The sequence below is a fragment of the Balearica regulorum genome, chromosome 1 (genome assembly GCF_011004875.1).
Source record: "Balearica regulorum gibbericeps isolate bBalReg1 chromosome 1, bBalReg1.pri, whole genome shotgun sequence".
Taxonomy (NCBI): domain Eukaryota; kingdom Metazoa; phylum Chordata; class Aves; order Gruiformes; family Gruidae; genus Balearica; species Balearica regulorum.
The window spans coordinates 33,925,864-33,944,128 of NC_046184.1; the positions used below are offsets into that span (position 1 = coordinate 33,925,864).

General features: G+C 40.1%; 1 protein-coding gene across 2 annotated transcripts in view; it reads right to left on the reverse strand.

Annotated features, from left to right (window-relative positions):
• Positions 1–18,265, reverse strand: part of NELL2 (neural EGFL like 2) — a 155,855-nt gene that overhangs the window by 11,897 nt on the left and 125,693 nt on the right. For both annotated transcript variants that reach the window (XM_075745148.1, XM_075745139.1), the window contains one exon: positions 6,507–6,647. In XM_075745148.1, the coding sequence (XP_075601263.1) occupies positions 6,507–6,647 (141 nt within the window). The remainder of the gene's footprint in view (positions 1–6,506; positions 6,648–18,265) is intronic.

An 18,265-nucleotide genomic window follows, 5' to 3' on the forward strand; every position in this document is an offset into this window, starting at 1 on the left:
GGTTGACCCTGGCTGGGGGCCAGGTGCCCACCAGAGCCGCTCTATCACTGCTCTCCTTCACTAGACAGGGGAGAAAAAGCATAACGAAAAGCTTATGGGTCGAGATAAGGACAGGGAGAGATCATTCTCTAATTATCATCACGAGCAAAACAGACTGCACTTAGAGAGGGAATTCATCTAATTTATTACTAAGCAAAACAGAGTAGAGGAATGAGAAATAAAATGAGATCTTAAAACACCTCCCCCCACCCCTCCCATCTTCCCGGGCTCAACTTCACTCCCGGCTTCAACCTCCGCCCCCCCCAGCGGCACAGGGGGACGGGGAGTGGGGGTTACGGTCAGTTCATCACACGGTGTTTCTGCCGCTTCTTCATCCTCAGGGGGAGGACTCCTCCCATTGTTCCCCTGCTCCAGCATGGAGTCCTTCTCATGGGAGACAGTCCTTCACGAACTGCTCCAACCTGAGTCTCTCCCATGGGCTACAGTCCTTCACGAACTGCTCCAGCATGGGTCTCTCCCACGGGGTGCAGACCTTCAGGAGCAAACTGCTCCAGCGTGGGTCCCCCACGGGGTCACAAGTCCTGTCAGCAAACCTGCTCTGGCGTGGGCTCCTCTCTCCACGGGGCCACAGGTCCTGCCAGGAGCTTGCTCCAGCGTGGGCTTCCCATGGGCCACAGCCTCCTTCAGGTGCCTCCACCTGCTCCAGCGTGGGGTCCTCCACGGGCTGCAGGTGGAATCTCTACACCCCCTCATCCTTCCTCCATGGGCTGCAGGGGGACAGCCTGCTTCACCATGGTCTTCACCACGGGCTGCAGGGGGATCTCTGCTCCGGCGCCTGGAGCACCTCCTGCCCCTCCTTCTGCACTGACCTTGGTGTCTGCAGATGTTCTTACATCTTCTCACTCCTCTCTCTGGCTGCAAAAGCTCTCTCTAGCTGTTTTTTCCCTTCTTAAATGTGTTATCACAGAGGCGCTGATTGGCTTGGCCTTGGCCAGCAGCGGGTCCATCTTGGAGCCGGCTGGCATTGGCTCTGTCAGACACAGGGGAAGCTTCTAGCAGCTTCTCACAGAAGCCACCCCTATAGCTCCCCCCGCCACTACCAAAACCTTGCCATGCAAACCCAACACACAGCTCAATAATATTTTGGGCAAAAACTGCAAATACAATATTGATAATGACAGGTTAGAAAACTCACAAGGAATATGAACAAGGCACAATTAGAAAATAACCTGTGTACACCGTGCTAGGTAGTGACAAAGGGCACAGAGATGCATTTCAATATAGCTGATAGAAGGCAGCAACTTTCCCTCCTCTGATGAGGTATCCTGACTTACATGCAGGACGTTCGCATAAAACCCAAAAAGGTCTCCCCCGGACATGGTTTCCTAACAAACAGAATCGTTCTGACAGCAGTTAGTGTGTCATCTATATAAAGAAAAGGTGAACATCTCTACCATTGAGAAATATGATATTGGAAGAAATGGGTGGGGATGGTGGACAGTTTCTTTGCTCTGAAACAACTGAAGTTTCTCAGTTACTTTAGCTCTGGGGAGCAGCATTAGCTCAGCAAAGTGACAACATGAGGACACCTGAATACTTTTTTGCTTAAGGTAAAACAGGGAGGAGTGCATTTGATAGAGAGCCCAAGCTCTTCTGAGCAGAAAGTTTGGTTTCTATTCTTCTCTGTCCTAAGTAAATCTATTGACTGATGTAATAATTCTTCAAAGAGCAAGTGAATTGTGAATAATTTATTCGTGACTTCATGCAAGCCAGCTGTCAGCGTGCTTAGCAGATGTGGAAGATGAAGAGCTGAGACTTCAGATGCCGGTAATGCCAGCTTCACAGAAATGTCATTTCCTGATACAGTAAATGTGTTCAAATTAGTGTCTTATAAAATGCAGTGGTCAAGTTTGTGTTTTATTAGTCCTTTTATAAAAGATGAGAAACTCTGCCAATTTTGTACTCTGCCCACACTTTTCTGCCCACACTCCAGAATATTTAAATACTAATGTGTCTCCATATCTTCTGTTTGGTGATGCTTAGGTTGGGTTCCCAAACTCAATAGTGAAGATTCAATGCCTATAGCTCTGTTTGGGATGGATGGAAAAAAAAGTCACTTTATTTGTTGACCTTTTATGATCATGAATAAAGATGAAAAGATTTTGATGGAGCTTTGTGAGTGCTAGTAAGATTTCCTGCTGAAGAGTAGTGATTCTTTATTTCCTGTCTCCTTAAGTGCTATCAGTAACAAAGCTTCTGTTAAATATTACCAGCATTGTGGAAAGATCTAAGTATAGGACTCTGAACTGACAGCAGTTTTTCAACTACAAGAAATTTCATGTACTAGTTAAAATACTGGATGTACTGTAAGATAAATTCAGACATCCTGGCAATCAGCTATTCCTCTGCCTTCCATATCCAAAGTCATGGATGCTGAAGTGACTATTTTGGACTTTGTTCATTCATTAAGGCTGGGGAACATCCTGAGACTTTTAATATGCCTCCACTCCTCATTATCCTGCATTATCGAAAATATCGTTCAAGTAGGGCCCTAGCCCTCTGTGCTGTCAGGGAGCCTGCTCTATCTATTACACAGAGAAGGAAGGGATTCCACTTCTGCAAGCAGGACAGCAAAGGTAGGAGAAGAATAAAACAAGACATTTCAGAACAGAAATCCTCAATGGTGAGTTCACATACAGATAAACCCTTGCAGGCAAAGAGATCCTTTTTCAACTAGGCATTCTGGATTGATGCTTTCCAGTCCTTTCATTTGCACCTGTCTCATTTAAAGAATGCGGTCAGTACCTGCTGAGAGTGAAGGTATGTTGATCTCATATTCTGTATCAACAACAGCTGGTACCTGCCAGATACTCTTGGTAAGTCCTAAGGGGCTGCATTAATTAGGTGAGCTATCCTTCGGACGTGGAGGTATGCAAAATGTCCAACAGCTGATGAGGTATAACCCACATTTTTCTGGTACAAACCAATACTGCTTCTCTCTTCAACTGATTTTGGAAGCTTTTAGACATTGCAGGGAACAAACTCAAAGGAATCAGGATCTTACACAGACCTGCAGAGCAAATATTAACCAGGCCTGAATGATCTTATTTTAGGATTTTGCCCTCAGTGTTCCAGTTTTTTAATGCAATGAAGCTTGAGGCTGCAATATCTACTATCTTAGCCAACTCTCTTTAATGAAATGGTACATGAGAGACAACCTTCAGAACACCAATAAGACTGTGTAAAGAAACTATAAAGAAAAGCTGTAAGGGGGCAAAGGGGAAGGTACCAGGTAATATACCACGCTGAATGCTATATTTACATACATATAAAATTTAAGACTTCCCAAACCCATGCAATTCTCAAAGACTAAAAGCAGCTGATCTTTCACCACTTTTCTGGAAATAAGATGATGCATAACATAATTCTGTTTCCAAGGGAAAAGCAGCAAGTGCTGGTAAGAGGTTGAAGCCCTACAGCTGCATTTCCCATCATTTCTCTCGGTAATTGTTATAGAGACCACAGGTCTACCCAGGAGTATAATGTGAAGCAAAACTAATAGAGAAGGAATCTCAAGGTCTTCCATTGCCTGTAGGTACAATAAAATGGGATTATGAATTTCTGCGTCCAAGTACATTAGTCAAAATACTCAATATTCTCAGTCGTGCCAAAGAAGCAGCAGTAGCCAAGGTCAATATATGTGTAAAACAGGCAATTCAGCAACTATTATTTCATTATCCAGCACTGACAAAGTCTAATGCTACCAAGGAGTCCACCCCTAGATAAGAATTTTTATGATGATGCCCTAATGGGACCATTTCCTGCAAAAGAGGTAGGTGCAGTTTTGGTATTCTGTTAAAATAAGGTTTTGTGCTTCTGTAATCTTAACAGAGGTGTTTCCACCCAAATCTTTAAAACTGGAGCCTTTGCTGAGGGAAAAAAGTTTCTGACTAACATGGATCACAGAAATGCTTTCTGTAGTACTATTAGCACATAGTCCAGGGGACACTGACAGACCCAGATTTGAGGCAGACCATATAGAACAATCAAGAAGGAAAAGATTTGAACCCACACTTCCTTGGCTTTTAAAGGTTTTCTCCACTGAAAGAGAGAATTTTCTTCAAAGCAACTAAAACTTACAGAAGATGAGCCAAACACAAGCCTAGTATGTACTCCATATAAACACTACTTTGAAGTAGTCCTCTTAGAAAGCAAAATGGACAAGGCCTCGAAGAGAAAGAAATCAAGGCAGGCCCAGTTTCTCTTTGGTGTAATTCAGCATTGTTCCTCCTACAGTTCTGCAAGCCGTAGCACTTGCAAAAGCCAGAAAGCTTCAGAGGACACTGGTCCCGGATGCAGTAAGAAGCTCATACAGCTGCAGGTGGGACGTGGAGAACTGAGATTTGAAATCTGAGCTTAGTAGAGCCTGGAAGCTGCTCCCCTGTTACAGTGAGTGTCTAAAAGACCATCCACCAACAACTCAATCTAATCACCTCTAACTAGGGGATACTGAGTAAGTGACAAATGAAATCCATTTTCTTATCTCTTTAAACCCAGTAGGGGAATGTCTCACAGTGGAAAGATCTGACAGCAGAGAAACCAATTGCTTTTGCGCTACTGTGCTCTGCTCTGCTACTGGAAGTTCAACTTTCCATACTGCAATAGATTTTAGGCTGTGTCTTCATACCTTTTTCAGGTTTTATTTTCTGTCTGAGACAGAATGCCACAGGCTTCAATCCAATAAAAAGTGATGTAGTAGAGACTAATAAAATATCTAACCTTCCTTCCCATCTCAAGTTGCTACACATTCCAAAATCTGGAGCTGCAATAAATCAAATTGAAAGTGTTCCACTGTTAGTGACTAGGGTTATCAGCAATGAAGATAGTTTCCTAGCATCTGTGATTTAATTCTAATTACTTGTTACCCTCTGTGTATGTTTAATAAAGAGCTACTGGCACTTTGTAGAAAAGGTCAAAGCATTCTAATAATTGCCACTTCTGCATACATGTAGCAATCCTCATATTTCTTTTTCCTTGGCTTTTCATTTGCTTGGAAATTGCTGCTTAATTGTTGCTTGTTTGCACACATCTCAACAGAGTCACTTTGTATCGCTTATATCTCTTGAGATGGCACGTGCCAAACCACTCTTTTCAACCCACAAGACAAATGTTATATTGACACTGAAGATAAAACACAGGGTATTGAGAATATTTCCATAAATGGCTGGCTAGAGTATTACCTGTGCCACAAGTGACAAAAGGGCAACATTATAATCAGAGGAATCACAACTTCTTCTTTGCACCTTCTTGTCCTAACACCTGGCCAGCTAACACTGACATTTAGTTAGTTCTTGACAAAGCAAGCTCAACTTATGAAAGCAGTGGCTGACTCAAATCACTGATTCCTCCTGGGAATACAGGCTTTCAGCTGTGGTGAAAATGTGTTGAAATAAAGTATTGATGATGGGGCTACTGAAAAGGTCATTCTCGCTCCTGGAGAACTGTCTGTGTGTCTGCCCTAGTGAAATTAATTCAATTGCTTTCCTTTGGGACCGATACAGCCCACCAATGTGAGTTTAAACAGCAAGGTAGGAAAGCTTACACCATGTGAATATTTCAGCACTCAGAGACAGAAGGGTTCTCCCTTCTCCTAATTTTGCCCTAAGTAGTCCATGGCAAAGCAGACTGGTTTGTTCTCTTATTTAAGAGCAGCAGCATGCAGTATCTTAAGCGCTGAATAACATGCCATACTAAGAGATCTGCATCTGAAAATAACTGTCTTCTTACTAACCTGCTGTTCTCTCTAACATCACTCATAAACAAAGAAAACCTTCCCATCTTCTTGTTCCTTCTGTCATGCTCGTCCCCTGCACCTCGCCCCAGCCCAAGGTCCACCGAGCTTCCCAGTTTGTAAGGTTGTTCTTCAAACTGCAACTTTCTACAAGCAGTTAGCCCGTGCACAGGAGAAGCAGCACAGTACTAACCCAGGTGTGGGTAAGGGCGTCAGGGCTGCATAATCGTTCTTTGCAACGGGAAATATTTTCATCACAGACTATTCAGTGTATGAGGAATGAAGTGGAGGAACTGAGGTCTGGATTGAGGCCCATTTCTACATACAGAGAATCTGACATATAAACAGATTACTGTGGAGTGACAAATAACAGTGCATGCTATCAGCCCACGGGAAATCACTTATGCAAGGACCATGCACAGAAGCAGATGTAGAGCCAGAGAGACTGTGTTTTAAGCACCATGCCTGACTTCACATGTTATCTTAGAAAATCATAGAAATGGCCACTAATTCTCCACCTATATGTTAGGAATACTCATACTTTATTTCTTTTGCCTTTTGTTTATGATGCTTATTTAGACCATGATTGCTTTGGGTCAAGGTTTAACTTTCATTGATACAGTGCCCAAGACAAAATTTGACCAGTACAGTCAGAGATACTAGACGATACTGTAATGCAAGTCATAACACTACCCCACCTTTTTTAGATACTGACCTTCACAGGATTCTCCACTTGGTGAAAACATCCCATTGTCATGGTAGCCGTCTCTGCATTCGCAGTGGTACCAGCCAGGCAGGTTAATGCAGTTAGCACGGCTGTCGCACTGAACAAAGCCATCTGAGCATTCATCAATGTCTGTTTAGTAAGCACAACAGAAAAGAAGGAGAAGATTCACACAGAGGAAATTGCTACATTCATCTGATGGAAGAACAAGGTGCTTGTACCAGTACTCTGGTACTTCTGGGTTTCACAGAAGTATCTTCGTTACTGACACTTTATTTCTAGATTTATCCAGAGAAAAAGTTTTGAATCATTTCCACAAAAGGACTTTTGCGAAGGGTGTGGGCCCTGCTAACAGTGGAGGTTCTGCTAATCCCGATTTACTGTTTACATATTAGCAACTCTTTTTGTCACAATACATGACAGGTAATCTGACATCCGTATAAGTTGCCCACAGTAGGAAGAAAGGAACTGGATCCCAGTTCAAATAATATGTTAACCCTTTGAGTAGTACAGCCTGCTTGATAAACAAAGATTGTTTATAGGGGCCTATCAAAATATTACATACTCATTCTGGTCCTTGCTTATCCTCTTGGTGACACTGATTTTAGGCTAGTAGGGCTTCTCTATCTTGTGGAGTTCCTGCTGACTTACACCAGCACCTCTGACTCTCAGTCTCCTCTCTCACCATCAAAAAGAGCAGCTGGGAGTCGAATACACTTTGTTCCACATTTGAAGGTAAGACAATTCTTAAGTACGTGGGGGACACCTGCATAAACTATAAGGTACGGCTCAGTCACCCACATTTGGTTTTGAGTTGAAATTTTCTTATGCATGACAGGGGGTAGATGGGATGTGCTCTGGGTATTTTATTTACATGCCAAGGAATGTCTTTGGAATAACCGTAAAACCATATCATGAGTATATTGGTTTTTAAAAGCTTTATAGATACTTGACAAAATTTCATTAGAAATTTTCAGTATTACGCCTCAGTCTGATTTTCCATCAACAGTCTCTCTAACCAGCTGTGCCTGGTGTACATTACCAGTATTTATGATGATGAAAATTACCAGTACTACTGCTGGAATATTGCAACAAGCATGTATTTTGCTGCTTTGTATACCACAAATTAAGTCATAAGTCTCTATTGGTTTAAAACACAGAATTTTCAATTCCACTACGAATTCCGGGATAATCATCTAAGTAGTCCTGCTGCAGGACTGAGAAATGCCAAACCTTTACAACCTTCCGCTGTTCAGTGTGTCTCTCTCTAAATCAGTATAAACTCTGGCCTTTTTCTTGGGAGCCAGTGGGACCGCAGAGGTGTTTGAGAGATCAGAGGAGGATCAATGAAAATTATGTCACTGTAGTGAGAAAAGGTTCGTTTGCAGTCTGTGCCTTATCTACTGCTATTCACTCACACACCCACAGATTACTTAAGAAAAAGGAAAGGAAAAGAAGAAAGGCCTACACTCTACAAGTTCACATTCACTGGGGAATATGCCGCCTGGAAGACAGCTTGCCTGGCAGAACAGAATCTAAGTGACGGTGCTAAATGCTTGGGATCACTTGGTCAGGACAAGATAACTTGTTGGAGTTGGCCAAAGCCACAAGCCCCAGAGAATCAATGAAGCACGTAAACTCAAAGGCTGAAAGAGAAGAGCTGTTGTTAAGACTTGATATGAATCTTCATACTGGCTATTTAATAACGTGCATTAAGACACTGGATGGCATATATTTCTTATTTGGGAAAGTGGAATGTATTTATTGGTGATGAAGTGGAGAAAAGAGTGTTCTTTAGGTCAAAGTAACAGATATGAATTAAAGAAAGCCTGTGTTCCTCTCTTCAGAACAATTTATTTGTGAACCTGTAAGCCTTATAATTACAAGCACAGTATTGCAGGCACAGGCTGAACGCGTTCTGATGAACTCACTGATTATTCAGGAAAAACAAGCCTTGAATGTCACATCAGTATCGGTAAACTAACAACAAAAGCAGCTTTTCGGTAGTTATTTGCAAACTAGCTGACAAACCCATATCACAAGAAATATTACTTGGGATGAAATGTTTTTACAGATGCCAATAAACAAAGAAATACTTTCTTCTGGTTTTGTTATGGCTGTGTGCAAAGTTGAGTGGAGTTATGTAAGAAAGCCTACCGTAACATGCATGGATGGAAGCATGCTGCTGGTCTTTAAGACAAGTCCTGATCTTGACAGATTGTTTGCCTGAAACCATTGCATTGGAACCATTGCTGCATCAGTGCTGAATAACCCATTACTCCTTACATGATTTTGCAGCAAACAAAAGAAATTCAAAACAATTCTCCTCACCACTAACCTTTTAGGCAAACAATATTTTACAGCATGTGCCAGTGGGTTTCAGAATATAGATGTTCCTTATGCACACAATTTTGTTCTAAATCTCACAGCTAATGCTGATCATTAATTCTAGTAGACACTTAGTCTGTAATGGGACAAAATATAACTGTCACAACTCTGTTAAACAAGAAAACGCAGCAGAAATGTGTTTTGCAGAGGCAAAGCACTGATTTCATGGAAAATTTTCTTGACATTTGGATAAAAGGATTTCTATTTTCAAATGGGTATAGCATGGCTCAGGAAGTGCTGTAAAAGTATCTACAACTGAAATTATCTTATTAGTATGGGAAAAGCAGCCAGAAATAATTTTTCTCCGTCCTATGGTGAAACATTCTCGGATGAATCATCTTGCAGCTGCTCAGTCAGAGGTGTGAGCTGACAAGAGAAGAAAAACTGATTGAAGTTTTGCTTGGCCAGTGGCTATGGTATATCAGTGGGCTATATGGAACATTAACAGCACTAATGAAGTCCTGTTTGATGCTGTACTAGAAAGGCATGAAAAATGAAATATTACTCTATAGAAGGAAGTTACTGAAAGGCTTTATATTTTCACTTATGAAAAAAAAAAATAAAATGCTTAAGTACAAGGAAAGGAGGGATGTATGTTTTTCAATAGCAGGTGATGACATTTTTAAGCAAATAGACAAAACAGATGTCTTATTCTGAGCATGCTAGTTCTGCTCTTTAACTGGCTGTAAGAAGCTGTGGCAAAGTGGGGGGAGAAGAAGGGAAAAAAAAAAAAAAAAAAGGAAACTATCCCATAAAATAGAGTCTCAGATGTGTGATGGACCACAGCAAATGGTCTCATCCTGGCCCTGCTCCAGTTTATGGCAGAACTCCCATTGACTATCATGGAGGTGGCATTTTCTCTATTTTTCTTTTTCCTTTTCAAATAAACAGCACAATTGCAGATACCAAATCTGCCACCCCACTGATACAAGTGGCCAGGTTTTGAACAGAAAGTAATACCGGGACAGTCACTAGAAGTAACCTTCACCTCAAGCTGGAGAGAGGCTACACAGCTGTACCGCAGCACTTCAGCACCGCCTGCTCTGGCTGTACTTCACCCTGTGGCATTTGCATGGCAGAAGATTTGTGATTTTTGGTTCTTGAAACACTGTGGCTGGAGAACACACACATATACCTGTGAGACTGATGAGCCCACAAACCACCAGGAACATGGGGACTCTACCATATGTAACTCATGGACACACTCATGGCAATACTGTACATATCCCAATGCCACAAAACAGGGTAACCGATTATTACACACTTAAGTTGCACATGATTTGGTTTTCAAATATTCGGGTTTTCTCCTGTGCGTTTTTCTTAAACTGAAATCAGTCAGCCTGGTTATTTCCATATTTTGTTACCCATTTTTCAACTGGAAAAAAAACTTTTTTTTTTTTTTTTTTTTGCTAACTGGAGCCCCACTCTAATAAAGTAGGCACACAGTCACAGGCATTTTGAAAGTAAGTGCTGTATACACCTAGCTCCCCTTGACATGAGAAACCCCTTGCTCTTCAAAATCACCTTCTTTATACCTCAGAATCACTCATTTCCTGAACTGTGGCAACAGTTTCAGCTATTATTCCCCTATGCTCTTGGGGAGACTGAGAAAACTCTGCTCCCTGAAGAGTAAAATAAGATCATTAGCAAATTACCCACTGGTACAGTAAGAAAAAAGGAAGTCTAGCTGTCTGATGAATATTATTAGAGAATTTCTGTATAATAAGAGCTTTTGAAGATTGAAAGTGGTATAAAATTGCCAATTTGAAAGATAGCAGTGCTCTTTCATCCAGCAATAGGACCAAGCTGTCTAATGTGGTCAAGCTGCACTCGACAAAGAACCATGGTGTGGGGGAAGAGGAGGGTGGTTTATACCATTTTATTTTACTCACTTCGAGACTGAAATATTAATCATCAAATCCTCCTCTCAGGAAAGCATGTATGCCACCATCAAGCACAAAGTGACAGAGACACAGAGCACAGCTTACTCCTAAAAGCCTTTCTTTCATAAACTGCTTTATCCAGGTCAATACAAACCAAAGTCCCAGTAGCCCTCTCCTGTCAAGAAGACAACACCACAGACTGACAGCTGTGAAGACTTAGAATTTAGTTATTTCCATCCTGGAAGTTTTTCTGGGACAGTGTAATACATGGCACTCAGTTAAGACTGCCAATTAATAGATACTCCCAATTACAATAATCTGTCCCAATGCTAATTGGGTTATTATCACTGGATATATTCATAAAGATTAATGAGCAGCCAGCAACTACCATAATGCTCAGTTACTACTGACTTAGGCTAAATTTGAGATCTCATTTCAAAGGCAATAGCCCTTCCAACCTAATGCTAACCTCCAGAGCCACCCACATCCCAGCCCCATATAGAGTATAAATAAAGTGCAAACACTGAAAGAAAAATAATTTCAGAAACAGAACACTGAAGAAGTGGTTTAGGGGACTACGAAGCTGTTTAAAACGATACATCTTCAATGCTTTTTTTTCATAGGTACATTTAGAACAGTCAGGCAGTCTTTGCATATGTCAATACATTTTCAAGGATGTTATGTCTGGCTTGGATATGAAAGACTATATCCCAACTGTTCAGACATACGCTCAGATAACAGAATGCCCAGTAGGATTAAGATGATGTCTGAGTTATCTGATTTTAGTAAATACGTATGCCAGGGGGGAAAGGCCTTATTCAGCAGGACAAAATGAAAGTTCATTGTACTGCATAATGTATCTGCTGTCAAAACTCCATTTTCTGGAGTAGCTTTGAAAAGAGTTCATTATCTCTACTGCAAGTTCTAGAGTCCCATCTCTCGCATTTGAGAAAAGTGTTTGTGTTGGTTTTCATGTGACAGCAGATTTCTAATATGATGATACTTGAGAAGACCTTGCTGTTCAATCAGACCTTTAATTTGAGATCTTATGCAAAAAACAGGTCCCAGTGGAGAAATATAAAAGCCTGAAACTAGTTCTATATACTGGAGCTACCTTGTTGTTAAAATAAAGTATCATCTTTTGGGATTTCCATCCCACTACATTCCCATACACCACATGCATATAAATATCATACGGAGGAATTAAAAAAAACAAGACTACAGAAGCTGAGATTGCTGAAAGAATCCAGGAAGATATCAGTTATGCCAGAAAACCTAAGTTGTTTAGAATGCCTTTTAAATCTGTTTTGTAAAGTCTGATCGGCTCCTTTCTTCTAATGCTGCTGCTGATTCCCAAAGGAACTTTCTTCCTTGGTCAATGCAAGTCCTAGAGCCTGATTTTGTTTACAATCTCACTATGATTTGTTCAGCTTCCAGTAACTCTTTAAAGATATGATATTGTGTCGTGAGTACTAGGACATGCTTTTCATTCTTGTCACATCTAAGTTTTTATTAAACCATAGAATATTCTTCAGTTTAACTGCATTTGCATCCCAACATTTCAATCAGTTTCAGTCATGAAGGACCAGATGACAGCTGGCCTGTGGGGCACAGCAAAGAGAAGAGTCACCCACAATTTTATCCTAGCATAACATAATTCTGTGAGCAAAATGACTTTCTTGATATAGCATTAGAAACATCAGTTATCGTACATGCAGCCTTCAAAGAAGAGTGAAGACCATGGCCTTTCCTCTCCCTGCTCCCTGGAGCATGAATTAGGCCCATGTTGGAAAAAAATGCATCTTGAATGCCTTTGGAGTTGCTGCTTCTATCTCTATATCTCCCAGATCTAGTAGAAATTCATGCTGAGTCACCTTAAAAACATAAGCTGGCTCAAAGGGCAAGAAAATAGAACTGGGGCTACAAATGTCACATTTAAAACTGCTTCAACAGGTTGAGTCAGTGCTGCAGATGTGTTCTTCACTAAAAATTTCCAACTGTCATGTTGCACAAAAAAACAACTATTGTTAAAACAGGTTGTCTTTTTTTTTTTTTTAAATCCTAGCAAGAGCATGATTGCATTTTTTAAAGTACTCTGTCCATGGAAAACTAATTTAGTTCCATTAATGAAAAGGAAGCAAAATGTGATTGAGGATGTAACACGGAATTATAGTTCATTAATTCTTCAAGTATGTAATTTTCCAGACTCCTGATCCCCCATTGATTTCTGCACACCCCCATAGGTCCTGCTAAATGCCAGCAAAAAGAAATTCAATCGTGTTGTTATTTCATGTGTGGCAGTGGCGGCACTCCAAAATTAGATAGAAACGTTATGAAAGGGAATTTTCCACTGACTGCTTCACCATGCAGCCCTGTTAACAATTCTTTGTTGTCAAAAATTGATCAATCATCAGAGACCCCACCAATAACTGAAACTATGACAGTCTCTTATCACATACCCAATATCATCAAAGGAAGTGACATTTGTAACAATTGAAGATGATAATTCAGAACATGTAATTAGCCATGATGAACTAGGTGCATCCATGAATAGTGTTAAAAAAAAAAAAAAGAATATATTTTTCAACAAGATTCTGTGAAACTGATTGTGCCAATCCATATTGGAAAGATTAACTGAGAGGTATTGGGCCTCTATTTCTAGTCATTGACAAAGATGTGGGTTTGCTTTCATTTTATCCATCATTCTCAGTACAGCACCTCAACTGTAACACATGCTTCTGGTTCCTCGTTAGCCCTATCTTGAAAAAGAAAAGCAATTGTTTTCTTCAAGACAGTGAAAGCACTTTTATGCCTTGAAATAGACTGACAAACCCATTTTAGATACCTACTAGTGTTTGAAAGTTACGTAGTTCCATTTGCACATGTAAGAAATAGGACAACACACTGATGCTATCAGTAAACGTGTCAGTTGTTAGGTAACAGTAGCCAGGTCCTAAGCAAAAGAGAATTTATTTGTCTGAAAAGGGAAGAGCTACTTTGACCAGCTGCTATCTCTTCTAACAGGTGGGAAGGAAGGCTTTACTTGCACAATGTACTGACTGAAGATCTTGAGTTTCCTCCAGTGAGGAGCCAAGTCAGTCATAACCATGAGTTATGACTTTTACCTATTTGAACCGAGGATGCAACCAGCACATTCTCAGCTTAGTTTGGGCTCAGCTTTGCAAAAGTTGTTTCAGATCAGCTCTGGTATGAACTACAGTAAATTTCCAATGATTCAGTTCAGAGGTTATTTCAGGAAAAGAAAAGAACCCACAAAGCAACCCAAAGTTTTGGCTAGGAATTGATTTGACACCCTGATTTGAATTTGGTCTGCTGCTATGGTCTTCTACCCTTTGGCCAGGGCATCACACATATTATACTTGTGCTTAAGTTTAAAACGTTCTTGCCTACATTTTCTTACCAGTGACTTGCTACCAAGACTCTCAGTCCATATGACGGTGAAGTGTAAAATCATTTAGAGATTGTACAAAATTTCTGAAGCACAGAAAAAGAACAAACCACATTATTCCTTTGCTTGGCCTATAAACATATAGACATCTGCAGAAACTGCATACTCCCTCATATTGACAGCAAGAGGAAGGGCTCCATAGGGATACGGGGCAATGATTGGCAGTGTTATAGATTTTAATTCCACTAATAGTTGAATGGCTCGTAATTCATAAAAGAGAGAGCTTACAGTGAGTGATGAAGGTCATCCCTATCTCCCTTACAGAACAGAAGGAAATTCTATTATAATGCTGCCCAGCTGCACTATTCACATTCTATTTATAGACCACTGTATTTTAAGAACCTAATTGAAATTTTAGTTTTCATGTTTAGTAAAGGAGGTTCTTTCCCTTTGCAAATAATAGCTAAATAGTAGATGCATTTTGATGTTTTTAACAAATAACAAAAAAATCCCATCTCCTCAAAGCTCTTTTGTAGCACCCTTCTTCCCTGGTTTCAGTTTGGCTGGGTTTTGGTGGGTTTTTTTGGCTGCTACATATAGGACTGTAGTGTTGCAACAAGCTAAAGAAAATATAAAAAGAAAAAGATAAGTACTAGTATTTGGTTCTTCAGCAAAGAAAAAAATCTTTTGTTATTTAAAACTGACAAGGACTCTGAGGGAGGAAAGAAATAATATGTACCCAAGAAACTGTGTCAGGCAAGGAAAATTAAGAGAGAAAAAGACACAGAAGGATGAAGCAGCAAAGCACCTTAAGCTCCAAAACAAAAAGGATGAGGTAAGTAGAGTTCATTCCTAAATCCAGAATGCTCATCAAACTCAAAATAGGCATTTTTTGCTTAATTTCTGTCAAAGATTTACTTTGCGAATGAATATAAGTAAAAATGTAAAGCAAAGTAAAACTTCCCAAGCTTCTGAAGTCACCAGCCCTTGTCTCACTGTTCATCTTTGAGCTTATTTTTCATATCTGAGGAAAATTCAGGGATTAGGGTGACCTCCCTTCCAGACACTGCAGCTGAGCAAAAAGCATCTCATCCGCAGAACCCCAGCTTTCCTCTTGGCTTGCTGCAGATCTCATTTGTTTACTCTTATAGACAACTTTAAAACCTTCTACAATTTAATGAGCAAGCAGTTTTAGAATATATCCATCAGAAAGTCAAATAAAAAGTTCTTTCTTGGGTTTTATGAAGTGGCTGCACTTCCTACTTGAAAAAATATGATATAAACTCCATCATGTCTTCTCAGATATTGATGTATTTGAACAGTGGAGCAAGGGGAGCAGAAATGAGATGACCTGTATCTTGTCTGGACTTTTGCCATTGCCTTCTTATGCAAACCTTGTCACCTACTCAACTTTACCCATGTGTCTTGATTTCCACATCTGTAAATTGGGGAGAAACTGCTTCTACCAGGTCTCTTTCTTTGCACATAAAGAAATCTGGGTGAAGAATTTTAAGTAACAGAGTTGATTCAATAAGTACCACGTGATGATGCAAAGGCATGGATTGGGGAACAGTAACACATGGAGGAACAGGAACTATGGAAGAGGCTGATGTGTTTCGGAGAGAGGTGAGAGGAAGAGCATCAAGCTGTAGTGATGACAGCTGCACCCACTGCCTTTACTACCCCACCTGCTTTATTTGGTGTTACAGACAGATCACAGAAGTCACAAGGACACTCACTGACAGTAATTTAAGTCTTGCATTCTGTTTCAAACAGATCTCACAATGTAGAACACAAGTATTGCTTTTTTGTAAAAAAACAAGTCCGCTGTACAGTTCTGCTGCACTCTAAGAATCTTTAATTTTTGGGGGTATTTGAAAGAGTGGTTGACTATAGCACCAGCACATGTAATTGACTGCATATTATTATATGTGTTCAAGGGAAATATTTGGAGAAAGGGAGGAGCAGTAAGCTGCTGTGAACACCAGCATGTTGAATTTCAGATTCACACTTACAAACAGCTTATCTATATCATATATGCCATGTTTGCAACCCATTTGCTGCCTGCATATGTGTACTTTTCCCTAGACTGAATTTGCACTGGGAGCATTGTTAAAATGGAGCATTCCTTGCAGGAAAGGCTCATTCTCCAGGGGTTAGCTGAAAACTTCTCTACCACAGTTTCTGAGACTGCCAATCATGTTTTTGTTCTCTGATTTGAACCTCCTTGTAATAGTAAATAAATAAAAATATGAAGACTTGTCTTTTACTGGCACATAGCTGAAATTTGATGGAATTATTAATTATAATAAAAATTCAAATGACACTCATTAATTCTTTGCTACATTTTTATCAGCATTGTGGAATATGCAGTATTATTTTGCTTCTCAGCAACAGTCCTTTCTGAGTCTAAAATTATATTTAGACAGTAAACATCACATGCCCAAGATTCATAAGCTTATTTGTGACTAAAATCCTTCAAATCCATTAATTATTTCCTAAGGGTAAAAAAATTCTTGCAGAGGTTCTTGGAGAATAGTTTCTGCAGAAACTCTGTGCTAGAGTTTCTCCTTCTTCTCTCTGAAAGGATCTTGCAAATTCTTTTGGGCTGGGAAAAAAAAACTTTAGCCACTTTACACCCTTTATACAAATGAATGGAGAAATCTCAGACAAGTCAAAGGGGACAGAGATGTGATGGCAGCCTGGAGAAGCTGCATTTGTAAGCTAATTCCCATCAGATTATTGCTCAGACTCTAAGTAGGGTTTAGAGTTTACTGCTTTCCCAACTGATTAAGATCCCCATCAAATCTGGGTTGTTCCTCCCGCAGAATGTAATCATTCGTGAGCTTTTGTCTTGCATCTGGATAAATTCTTCCTCTTCTTTCAACCTTCACCTCTTCATTTGAGCATATTTGTTTTAGAGGGAGTGAGGGATATGCCCTTTGCCACCTACAATCCCTGGGAGCAAAGCTGCTACTGCATCATGCATTCCACGCACTGCTCTCTCTCCCTGCCTCCGTTGGACATCGGCATTAAAGATGCCAGTTAAAAGAGAGGTACAGTCAGGAGAGAGTTAAAACCTTTGCCTCTGCTTAGTTTCTGCCAGTGTTTGCTCTTGTCTGTCTGCCTATGTTCATAAGAGCAACTGAAACCCAATTAAAAAAGTGTAGATTGCAGTATTTGCCTCTTTAGTGCTCAGTGTTCCTTAAGAAGTAATATATCAGATGCTTTGCGGTGACTTTAGACTTAGGCAAAGTCAACATATTTTTCATGAACTCATTTAAATAGCTTAAAAAAATGCATCACATTTGAGATCCTTATGGGAGTAATGCCTCTTTTGAAATCAACCCCATCCTGACTTTTTTCAAACCATAGTACACCTATTACTTCTAAAGGTACAAGCATTACTAGCAACTTGCTTTATTTTTATGCATGTTGGACTGGGCAGCTATTCACCTTGAATACTAATTAGTTGTGGGGGAGGCAGATGATTTATGAATAAAGCTATGAATGCATTGCAGGTTATAGTTCCTTCATCCAGAGTCTAACTTAATAGGACTCCTGCTCACCCAGGGCCTGACTTCAGAAAGATACTAAAGAGTGAGCTCTACAACAGCATGCTTCATGGTCCTTGTTTTTCTTAGGGTTGCTCAGAGATACCAAAACGATCTTGACCATCAATGGCAAAAAGTCATTTTTGCATCTGCACAAATGGACATTTTAGAATGACTCATTACAACTTGTTATCATTGTTCCTTAATAGAAATAAACAGGAGAATCTGGAACATATGCAAAGGCAGGTCATTAAAAGCACATAGCCCTGTATGCAAGAGAACCGTATCAATTTATATCAGTTGAATACAAGACCCAGTTCTGGTGAGATGAAAACACAAGATCAGTTATGAAAATAGTTATTTTTATCAGGTTTGCATAGAAATTAATCAGATGAGGAGTATGGCAAAAAATAAACACAAAATAATCACTAATTTTGAATTACTGGAAGATGGTTCAAAAATATAATACTATATACTTTTAATACAATACCTTTGACTGACTACAGAAGACCATAA